This window comes from Lasioglossum baleicum, unplaced genomic scaffold (genome assembly GCF_051020765.1).
Source record: "Lasioglossum baleicum unplaced genomic scaffold, iyLasBale1 scaffold2865, whole genome shotgun sequence".
NCBI lineage: Eukaryota > Metazoa > Arthropoda > Insecta > Hymenoptera > Halictidae > Lasioglossum > Lasioglossum baleicum.
Genome location: NW_027471923.1, coordinates 1,168 through 13,682, shown reverse-complemented (window position 1 = coordinate 13,682; position 12,515 = coordinate 1,168). Strand labels below are relative to the sequence as shown.

General features: G+C 33.0%; 1 protein-coding gene across 1 annotated transcript; it reads right to left on the bottom strand.

Moving 5' to 3' along the window:
• Nucleotides 1-362: 362 nt before the first annotated feature.
• Nucleotides 363-12,140, bottom strand: LOC143221647 (uncharacterized). Its single transcript, XM_076447032.1, has 3 exons — nucleotides 12,113-12,140; nucleotides 11,556-11,977; nucleotides 363-572 (listed from the first exon to the last, which is right to left on the bottom strand). The coding sequence occupies exons 1-3, from the start codon at nucleotides 12,138-12,140 to the stop codon at nucleotides 363-365; spliced, it is 660 nt and encodes a 219-aa protein (XP_076303147.1).
• Between the last annotated feature and the right edge of the window lie 375 nt (nucleotides 12,141-12,515).

The window sequence follows — 12,515 nt, the reverse complement described above, 5'->3', positions numbered from 1 at the left end:
TGAAACATCCTGACAGTAATTATCACTCGTCTCGAACAACAAACAATTTTCAGCGTCTGGAACTAAAATTTTAAAGAGACTGCGTCTTGTTTAAACCACAAATAAAAGTTAGGTCTATTCGTCGAGAACGACGATAACTACGTAACTAAAAACAAAAAGAGCAAGAAGACGAAAAGAACGGTGATTACTGGTGAATTTCTTGAAACGAAGCCTCCAGTACTCGACGTTACTTTATTCCCAAAGTCCCCATGATCGTCCGTTCGGTGTTTCACGCGAGGTACCTAGGTCTACACTGACGTTACTGTGTTGTAAAAATATGCGAGTCTTACGAGCTACGTGGCTCTCCCGTGGCGGAATCACGATTACTCTTTCTCCTCGGTTTCCTGGCTCTCGGCGCCCAGCAGGGTCGATTTGTCTTCCTCGTGGCCCTCGACTTCCGGTTCCTCGACGCTCTGACGCTGGCGTCTCGTGGCCTTTCGTTGCACGTACAGCAGCAGGGAGATGCTGACGCTTGCCAGCGCCGCGAACACTGCCAGGACTATGTAAATCCTTATTGGCATCTGGTTTAAACCCTGTGGAGCAACGTGATGCCATTTCTTCTTTAGTCTGTCTGGTATCGATATTGGTTCGGAGTGTGCGGTGTTTTTCAGCGATATTGCTACCTTGATTTGTGATAAACCTGTTTTGGGCCACGATTTCCTTATTTTCTTTTCCTTTATCGATACAGATAACGACAGTGACATAAATCAAGATAGCAATATCGAATGCTATACTCCGTATATCGTGGGAATTTTTCGTATGGTTCTAGGAAAGTGAACCTGCCTTTAAATATACTTTTTAACGAGATATAATTGAAAATACGTTTTAGGTATTATTGATAATATATAGGGTGTTTAAGAAAAAGAACTAAAAGAACTTGTAAACTAACAGTATATATTATACTATGAAATGTAAATAAATGTTGAAACGTGTAAGTAGATTCTAAAATTAATTTTTTGAAAAAGAATATGAAAATGTTAAAAATATTTAATTTATGTACTTTCTTTTAATATTAATAACAAATATCGTTTTATCATAGGATGTTCAAGCAATGTGATTCTAAATTAATTTTTTCATTTATATTCGATATGTTAAATTCGGAATTTGATCGAATTTATAATATGCAATCTTTCAAATGTAGATTTCGATGTTAATAATATCAGGTTCATAGTGTGTATTCATTGAATATTTGGTAAATTTGTTTCTGTAGCACCCTATATATCAAAAGCCATATTCAACCTCCCTTTCACGCGATCCAATCAGTCTGCACAGACAGCCCCAAAAATCATAGGGTGATCATGCACCCTCTTTTCACACCCTAACTCTTGCAATAAACATTCACACCAAATTCCTGTTCCCACGATATCACGAGTATTTCATGAAATATATCGTGAAACAGTGTTAGCTGGTTAACATGGTACAGATTTTACAGGAACAGGATTTAACATGTCGCGTACAAGCTTCTTTCCGAATATATTTATAATGGATCGATAATAAATAAATGGAAGTACAATTTCAATTTGTTTCCTCGCAATTTCGGTATTTATTTGGTTCTACCTTGTAGCATAATGAAGTCGTTAATTGCTTTGGTAATTATTGTGTATGTTGACATATTTACTGACCAAAATTGTATATATCCAAATTATAAATATTGTGCAATGAAAAGATAATATCTTACGCATTGATGAATGATGAAAACTATTTTTAATTTTAATTTAATTAATTTAATTTATGACGATGAAAAGTATATGACAATTTGCAAGTTATTATTATTTGTTTTATTTTATCTTTAGTATTTTCTAATGATCATTTTTAAATATCATCTATATATTAGATTATATATTAATAATACTGATCAATGAAGGTATTAGGTTAAGATCTTGTTTGAAATACAGATAATTTCTTGGAGTATATAACCTGCGAATCTTCAGATCTAAGAAATCTAAGTTACAGATGTGTGTAAGGTATAAAAGAGATCAAGCAGAGATATTTTCTGTAATCCAGAGCACACCAGGCGTTCCTGAAATAAAATGATAGGAAATATAGAGTACTTAAGGCGTTTCCTGCTTCACGAGTTTATTTTCGAAAGTAAATCCTGACGTAGAAAACTTGGGCAAAGATGAGATAGAAGTATTTTCTGTACTACTATATATATATTTAATAATTAAAAGAATATACTTTAAAATAAATTTTACAAAAATATATTCATGACTCGTGTGTTAATTTTTGCAAAAAATAATTCTATAATATCTTACTTAATTCGATTTAATATCATAATTCTTTTCATAAAATTTCTAACCAACATTTTCTAAAATATTTAATACAGTAATTAAAGAATGACTTAAATAATTTAAAAAAATTGAAACATTTCATAAAATGTAAATTATAAAATATAAATGAAAATATATAATTAATTATATTATAGATGTAACATTTTCAATATTTTTTATCAAAATATTTCAAACTGTATTTCTTTTATTCACTATGTTTAGTAATAAATATACTGATTATACTAATTATTGATTAATGAGCTCGTAAATAATGTTCTGAATTTTAATTCATAATACCGATATTAATTAAGAATAGTTATATTTTTGTAATCAAAATATTTTGGGTATAAAGTAGAAAATTATTGGTTGTGTGAAATATAATACGACTATTTTACATATTTCAGAAAATATTACTTAAAATTTGGAGAGTACGCGAATATTAAAATTTGTTAATGGAGATTACTGAGTTTAATAAACGCGAAATCTCTGAAAAATGGATGCACATGTTACGAACGATCCTTATTTAAATACTTTCGTGACTTGGCGTGAATTTATCCGTCGTAATGACACAAAACTCAATATCGGAAATTTTGACCCAGTTAACTAACTCTGTATGATAATGGTTTTAAACCCCGTGTCTATTAAATGGACAACTTCCCAATAAACATTCTATGCTTGGGAAGTTGTCGTGAAGCAAAATTTCGATTAATAACCTAATATTCCATGGCAATTTCATAAGTTATATTAGGTCATCCTGAAACGAATATTATATTTCTATATTAAATAACCAAATATAGACAACTTTCCTGAAAAGTTTCCTTTCAATATACATTGAAGAAAAGAAACCAAAAAATGTACAAATTATTTCTACAAAATTAGTTTTCAAAGCTAATACTTTTGAAATTAGTTCAACTTTATTATCAATTTATTTTTAGTTTTAGTTTTGCTAATTCAATTTTCAATAATGAATAAAATTTCCAAAAAAACTCCTTTCTAGATCATATTTTTGTAAAAAAAGTGGAACAATTTTTAATGAAATTATTTTTTAAATTAATTATTAAGAAAAGAATATTGTTGGAATTAATTTGAAATTGAATTAATGAAAAACGAGTTTAAAAATTTTACAATATATTTTAAGCGTCAGAATTTTCATGCCACGTTTGTGCGATATCAATGTTGTCATATAACTATCGTTTTCGTTATTTTCGTTCGATGTTACTTCAAATATAATAACGATTCATCGGTGCAAGACTTATAGGATCATTTGTAAGCAGCACACGAAATTTCCGTGCACGTCACCCAAAGGATTTGTCACGTGATACCTCGGGGTGACTCATTATATGAGACGGCCATCTTACACGTACTGAAGCTAATATTATGCTAATGTTTCAAATCAATCAAGTACAGCCAGTTTCTTACTATGAATCTTTAGAAAATGACGAACTCACGTGACTATCGTTCATAGGCAAAATATTTTATATAATTGGCAATGAGGTGATTTTTACTGACCAAATGAATTATCGTTTTTGTACCTACTTCTTGTAATATATCATCGCTTTGTCTATTAATCATAACAATTTTAACAAATTTGTTTATTTACTACGATATAATTTGACCTATTTATTATTGCATAACTTAAATTATTCGATGTAATATAATTTCGACCATTGCATTAATTTATCAAAATTTCAATTCAATTATCGAGTGTAGTATTTGTTGTAATATTAATGTTGTTAAATATGAGGTTCCCGTATTAAAATACAGATGCTACTCGAATTACCAATATTACGGATTTTAGTAAACAATGTAAATTAAAATATGCAAAGTAATATGGTAAATATATTGTTACAAATTTTAATTCGGTTCGAAAATATTCGAATTTTTTATTAACGACACATATGTATGTAGAATATTTGATAAATTTTGGGTAATATTATCATTTATTAAATTTCGGGACAGAATAATAAATTTAATAAATTTATTTTATTTTAAAGTTAATAAATTTCGGGAAATTATTATATTTAAATTATTTATGTAAAATAAAGTGATAATTTTTTTTTTTGTAAACATTTTTGTCAGACTGAATTAATGATTGTTCTCTATAAAAAGAATTATATCGATGAACTTATTAATTTGCACTCCTTTATAGTACGATATGAAATTGGTACATGTCAGCAAAGAATAGGAACAGTCTCCAAGCAGCCAGATCACATGAATATTGATCGAAACGAGCATAACAGTTCATTATTAGCGTCCTCATCTCGTGGATTATTTTCGTTCATTGAATCTTCATTCAGAAGAATTTCGTTATTTCTTAAAGCTTTTCATGTTAACGTTATTCGTTTACATACTCGTTATCGAATAACTAAATACTTAATTAAAAATTTATATCTCATCCAATTTTTATCAATTTAATATTTTATAACGTTAACTAAAAACAATACTTAATACTTAAATAAGAATTTATATCTCATCCAATTTTTATCAACGTAATATTTTATAACGTTAACTAACAACAATAAAATCTTCCTTATAAAAAAACATTACAATTTAAATTAATAGATAAAAATTTCGTGTAAACGAAATATTAATTCAGTCGTTAATAATTTCATTCAAAATTTTCTTGTTTTAAATATAAAGAGAAAGAGCTCACAAAAAATCGTACAAAATATCAAGAAACTATATATATCTAATAGTCTACCAGAAGAATTCTAGGAAGAGTAAAATTACACGTAAATAAAAATTTATATCTCATCCAATTTTTATCAACCTAATATTTTATGACGTTAACTAACAACAATAAAATCTTCCTTATAAAAAAACATTATTAAACATTAATTTAAATCAATAGATAAGAATTTCGTGTAAACGAAATATTAATTCAGTCGTTAATAATTTCATTCAAAATTTTCTTGTTTTAAATATAAAGAGAAAGAGCGTATAACAATAATGTTCACAAAATATCGTACAAAATATCAAGAAACTATATATAGCTAACAGTCTACCAGAAGAATTCTAGGAAGAATAAAATTACACTTAAATAAAAATTTATATCCCATCCAATTTTTATCAATTTAATATTTTATAACGTTACCTAACAACAATAAAATCTTCCTTGCAAGAAAACATTACAATTTAAATCAATAGATAAAAATTTCGTGTAAACGAAATATTAATTCAGTCATTAATAATTTCATTCAAAATTTTCTTGTTTTAAATATAAAGAGAAAAAACGTATAACAATAATGTTCACAAAAAATCGTACAAAATATCAAGAAGAAGAAGAAATATCAAGAATCTAAAGGGATTCTAGGGAGAATAAAATTCCCTAGATGAACAAGTCCGATTAGATTAAAATAAATCGACTATAATTATTCAACGAAACGTCAAATTCACACATAATTCAAGGTAAGTGTGCACGTAATTACCATTATTCATCCGTTTGAAGGTAAAATCTGTGTCAGTAGTTAAGACATCGCGCTTCGACGGCGAATAGGTTATCCCAATTCTAGCAGAAGTGCTTCCCCCTGCCGGGACATAATTTAACCTGGACCGTCGTCCGTTTGTTATTCACCTTAAAGTATTCTTAACATAAATTATCCGTCCGAATCGATATCGAATGGAATTTCCATTGAAATCGAACACCGATTCCGTCTGTCCCTATAGAACATCTTCGTCTCTGAAGAGCTGCGAGGATAACGTGTTTGAAATTCTGATTCCGGGGTTCTCGACTAACGCTCGACATGCAGGTTAATCTTCTGTTTAAATAACGTCCACGTCCCCTTTAAGGAGACACATTTCCCATAGAATGTAATTTAATTTAATCTGCGAAATTGAATGTCGTTCCCCTTCGAGATTCGTTTTTCGTCGCACACTGTGTGTAATCACGAAAATCTTCCCACATCAGGATATTGAAATTTAATGTCATTAGCGTTGCACTGTATTCGAGAAAGATAAACAAGACCATGGATGTTTGGATATATTTATATTTACTTTATCAATATATTTATATATAATCTCCTCCCTTTTTTGTTTTTCTTTTTTTTCTTGTGAATTTTTCAGCTATGAGAATACAGAATATTTTAAAGTCATATGCATGTTTTTTAATATTCTGTTGTTGAAGAATTTTCGTGACTATTGTTAATGATTGTACAATCAACTATTTTTATCAGAAATAACGTAAAAAATGAAATATCTTGCATAAGAATAGAATAAATAAAATTTCTTTCATTAAATATAAACAATACAATGTACATGAAAAATCAAAAGCATAATTTTGTAACGTTACTTTTTTTCTTAATTTTAAATTTTATTTGTCCAATAGTGTTATAATTAACTAATTTGATTTTTGATATAGCTATGTTAACAAATAATGATAAACGAAGTAATTAAATTACTTGATAAAATTAAATAGAAGTTTTGAAACGTAATATTCTAACATTTTCTACTCTCAAGCATTGCTCTAAAATCATAATACTATGTCGATTAATTTAACCGATAAACCAGACTGTATTTTATTATTCTCGAGTTTAACTTACGCGATGAAATCACGATACTTGTGAAAACATTTCAATACACCAGGCCGATCGCGTAACCTCGAATTGTAGCTGATCTGCATAACTCGAATCCCATTATAAAAGAAAACACTGGCAGGGAATGAAAATTCCCGTATGATCGACTGCGTGAAAGTCAGTTTACGTAAATCGTGGGAAAGAAAAACGATTTATCCATCAGAGTCATTCCGACTGTCTGGATCGTCGATAATTACCAGGCATTATATAATTTCCTCGGCTCGCGTGGCTTTGAAGAACGAACGAACGTCGTATAATATTTCGCCCCTTGTCGTCGAGCAAACGAACCGTCTCATTTTGCGCACAGCTGATCTGCTTCTTTGTCTGCGTTACCTCAACCGGAAGCTGCGATAAACAGGGGCGCGTTATCACTGCGTGAACCGCGTCTGGCGCAATTTATGAAAGTTGCATAAGGCGATCGTCTGTTGCATCTCGGGAAATCCGCTTAAGCGTCCGACGATTTGAGAACACCGGTGAGACGATAATGGCCGTCCAGGTGGTATAATGGCCGATGATAAAATTCAAATTGGGTTTATTCGGATATTCTTTGCCGAGCCGATCGAACAGGTAATTATTCGAAGCTTGGCCGATCAATTCGGCGGAAGAGATATAAGTTTTAAATATTTTGTTGTGTACGGTAATTCATGCGCGAATGATAACGGGTTAATGAATATTTTCCGAGCTTATCGGGGAATTAACGCGTGATTGTACGAATTCGGAGAATCAATTTTCTTCCCACTTTTTTTTTTTTTTGCAACGTTGCGAGAGGTATATTTAATTATTCGCGTGTTAATAATTAGATGTCATTTGAGAGATTTGTATCCTCGCATCCTTGATCAGTCATATCCAATTTCAGAGAATATTGATTATATCGTTCGATGAATTTTGCAACTCGATTATCCACGTTTAATTTATCTCCTTTAACAAGTATTTCTACAATTTTTATTTCGACTAAGAAGATTCGGAAAAAGTATTAGAAATATTATAAAAATATTTTATGTTACATTTTCACAATAAAATGCTTCTAAAAGAAATATTCCTCTTCAAATGATATTATAAGTTATTTATTTCCACCTATTTTTATCAATACCTTCAACAAAATGAATATAATTTAACATTTATTAATACCAATTTTACCATGTAAATATTATTACACTATAAAAACCTGATATAACAAAATATGTTAATATTGTGAAAGTTTTTAAATCCCATCATTCTTCCTGAACACTATCTGTATAAAAATGTAATACCAGTGAAACTCTATTACTTCTCTCACACATCTGCAACGAAAGTAATTTTCCAAGATCAACGACTAGAAGACAAATCACCATATCAAGTACACTGAACCTCCTAAAATTCTTCAAAATTTCCATCCACAAGCAAATTTACCTTCAGCTTATCAATTCGCATAATATGGACTAAAAAATTAGCATTATCAAAGCGCGTTTACGCTCTGTCCAATAAAACTTCTTGAAAATTTCCGTTCGCAGGCAACTGACTCGTTTAATAGAAATTTACTTTCGGTTTATCAACGATTCCCTTAATATCGAGTAGAGAACCATGGCAGGGCGCGAAACGTTTTATCAATAACTAATACCGAGCAGCGTTTGCAGCCTGGCTAAACAATTTACACCGGTTTGCATGCGTGGCTTTAATTATTCGAACATCGTTGGAACATATTCGAACAAAACGAGCGAACGTGTTGTCACGAATTTCCACCGCGGATTTCCGCACACTATCGTCTGTTCTTCCCTTCGTCCCTTTATTTCCATTTCACCCTTCCTTCCTCTTTCTTTTTCTTTTTAATAAACCACAGAAACAAAGGGTTCCGTTCGAATAATCTGTGCCACGGTCTACACTCGTTGCTCGGTGGCTAAGAAATTAAGAGATAAAATATAACAGCCCTGGCTGGGAGAATGAATGGCAAGACGGGTGGAACACGGGGCAAAATAGTCTCTGAAGAAACGATTACGCGGCTCTTTCTCCGCGTCTCGTGGCCAGAAAGAGGGATGGATAATGGCGGCCTAGCGAGAAACCGCGGGAGAAAAATAAGAGGAGTCCTATACCCCGGACTGCTTTTAGATTCACCGACGTACGCTCGCTATCGATCGCACAACCTGTGCTATGGTTCCGATGTCTTTGCTGCAACGGGATCGATATTTATGCAGAATACAGATTAACCTTTCGGAAGATCCTTCGAGCTATCGCCAAGGTCGTACGGTTGGTCCTCGTGGGAGAATCGAGGTTTCGAAACGATAAATCGGAGATGGCCAACCGAGTTTCCGGATTGTTGGCCAAATCACCGGTTGATGGGATGTTATGCGAGTAATTATGGAAATGGCTTAATCTCTTATTGCTGATTTTCCAGCGTGTGAGTACGAAATAAAACCGTTTCTCCGAGGATCGAGGAAAATTCGCGTGCTAGACCGGCTGCGAGTGTGCAGCTTTATCTTAATTGCTGCTTTAATGTATAATGCGCTCGAAGAACGAAGCTTTTAATATTTTAGGAGGAGGCGTGTATGATTTGGGTCACTCCCGTATTCACTGGCGGATGAATTTTTAAAGGAATCGACGGAGGGAATGTTGTTCATTTCTTTCCATTCGTGTTTTGCCGCCCGTCGTGTAACAGATACGCTTGACGCTTTTAAACCACCGGGTTTCTGGATTGACGAAATTTTTATAATCCTTTTGAATCGTCGCGAAAAATTTCTCGCGTCGAGTACGCGCGATGATACAGCTCGAAAGGTGGAGAGATACAATCGAGAAAAGAGATCCTCGATTCCATTTTCTATTTTGTTATTTTTCTGACGATTCCGAGAGGAATTTGATGGCAGCTGGTTGAATTTCCAGTGGTAATTCTTTGATACACGTGTGCCACGGTTGGCTGAAAGTGTTTTGTTTAAAGTCTGAGAAGGTTAGAGTGTTTCTCTTTCGAAATGATATGGCAGAATGGGATTCGTGTGAAGTGTCTTGAGGTGAAATATATTGCATTTTTAAACGAAGTGCTATGAATTTGATAACTCTGTTTATTATTGTAAAATGACGACTGCCTTTCGCATTTTTAAATTAATTATTACTATAACTTTGATGATTTTTATTCCAAAAGTAACGAAAATATTTATGTTGTATATTTAGAATAAATTTATAGTAAATTGTGTTCATAATTATATTTTAATATATATATTTCCTCTTTTGAAGCTTCTATTTTAATTTTCTTTTTAATATAATTAATAAAATAGTAGGAATGGTCGAATAAGATGAAATTGATATCAAAGCGAAATGAAATGAAAGTAATGGATAGAAGAATTCGTATAATACGAGATGAATAAATAAAATAAAAGAATTTAAGCTGTAAATAGTTTCTGCAGTAAATAGTAACTCTAAAATCGAGGGCTTTTTGCAGAGAGCAATGTGAAAACCAACAATAAGCCGCAGAATGTATACCGTTTTTAGACGCAATCGTCTGCTATTCACCCAATGCCTGTGAATTCTGAAGCAGCAAAGTTTTGAACTATTTGGAGCAGGCAGAGTGTATTCGGTCGTACAGTTTACAAGATAAGAAACCACAGATACGTGTTAGTGGAAACTCGCGTGTCGAAGACCAGCTATTATACGATAAATTTTGCTGCAACTTTAATATACTTCGTTTAGCAACAAAAAGAGTAATAAATAACTAAATTTTGCATGGAAGATAATATTAAGGAAATTATTCGCACGTAGAATATAACACTATATTTTTCTTTATCGATTAATTAATTATACTTCTAAAGACATATTAACCATTTCATAAAGAAGACTTAAATATTATTAATTTTGTTCGCTCGAAATAATTTTACTAAATATTAAAAAAGGAAAAGAAGAAGAATTATCAGTAATTATTTTCAGATTGTTAGAAATGTTGTTTTGAACGAAAGAATTACGAGTAACTTAATTTCAAAATTCCAAATTCCAAGAAGCTAATAAATAATATGAAAATTTATGTGAGAAAATTGCAGTTGTAAATATAATAGTCAGCGAGTTATTTCAAATTCGAGATATTTTCGAAGCCAAACTTCTCGAGATCTGTTATTAGCGTAGCAGCCATTGAAGAATAAATGAGGCGCTTAAGCCGCCATTTTGAATCCTAAATATCTCAAAACCTAGCACTCGCAAAATTAGCTGTTGCAATTTCTAAATATAGTTTATAGCATCTAGTATCTTCCTAATACAATTTCATCCACAAACAATAATAATTTTATACAAAATAATTCTGTCATGAGTAAACTCAGAGGTTATGTCACATGAAAAGTATAACACCGTATTAAAATACATCGACACGAGACGAAATTGGATGAAAGAAGCTAAAAATATCACGAGAACGTGCAAGCTGTACTCTTTCAGAGAACACCATATGCGTGGAATAAAAAGAAGATCGTGAAAACGAGTTACTCAGCGTCCAGATGGCAGCACCGTGCTCAAGTCCTCTAGCAGTGAGAGTATCGCATTATAATTCCACTTACTTGACCCAAAATCGACCTAACCAAAACTCTCTCTGTCTCCAGAAGCTTCTAATTCCCTGCCGGTGCAAGCCGCTGCCTAATAAGACAGCCCAGTTAACAGATTAAGAACGCGAAGCTCGACCCATTTACACGAATCACCCTGTACCATCGCAAGCAGCCATCACTCGTTAACTTACTTGCTGTGACGACTGTACCTTCCACTGGAACTCGGACGAGGGATCGGTGAAGAACCACTTCTGGGACCAAGGCTTTATCGTGCCCTCTGGCGTCTTGAAAATCAGCCCTTGAAGACTCAGGCCGTGAGCTAGCACGCTGGTAGTGATGTTGCCCTTCTTGTACGACGTTATGCCAGCTTTCATGTACATCTGCGGCATCGTCTCGTTCTCCATCAGCTTCAAGGTTACCCGTGGCTTCGTTTTCCTCGTCCCAGGATTCGACGTCTTCGTCATCTCGCTAGGAGTGCTAGCCAACGTCTTCCAGCTGGTCGATGACGCTGGTGGCAAGGTCGACGGGATCCTGGTTGACGTGGACGTTTGTCGAAGGGTCGTTAATAATTCCGTGGTGGTCTGTTGACGTTGCGTGCTACTCGTCGGGGTATCTGCGAACAGAGAAGAAGGGTGGGTCAGCTTTGGCTTTGGCAGATTAATGAAGATGTACGTTTTGTGTATGTATCACGGCTGGTTTATTACGGTGTGACTCTACGCTCGGGAATTTCGAGGAATGTAGGTCTCACTCTGGATCCACTGTAACTGCTCCATCATTTCTCCGGAAATTATGTGGACAGATTACACGAATTTTCGCTGCTCGTTGGGAATGTCGTATCTATAAATTCGGTATTGGATAAAGAGAAAAATGATTAACCATTTGCACTCGACGATTTTTATGAAAGAATAGTTATTTGAAGGTTTTTTGCCATGAAGTCGACGATGTTTTTGAAACGGTGAATAAGAAGTCGTTGAGAAATTAAGACGGAGAATTATTTTACTTCCAAGCAGCGTTGGGAAATTTTAAATTTGTTATATTAATTAACATCGATTTTTAGAATCCGATTCAATGGTGACTGAGGCTCACCTATCGAGTGCAAAGGGTTAATTGCAATATACTGTGTAGAATTGGAAAGAAGTCACTTTGCTAGG

What these genes read in the sequence shown, in the direction of transcription:
- LOC143221647 (XM_076447032.1), bottom strand. Translation starts at nt 12,140, where the DNA reads ATGATGGAGCAGTTACAGTGGATCCAGA. An exon ending in GCAGTTACAGTGGATCCAGA is followed by an intron (nt 11,978 to 12,112) that starts GTGAGACCTACA and finishes CTCTGTTCGCAG; the next exon opens with ATACCCCGACGAGTAGCACG. An exon ending in AGGTACAGTCGTCACAGCAA is followed by an intron (nt 573 to 11,555) that starts GTAAGTTAACGA and finishes GTTGCTCCACAG; the next exon opens with GGTTTAAACCAGATGCCAAT.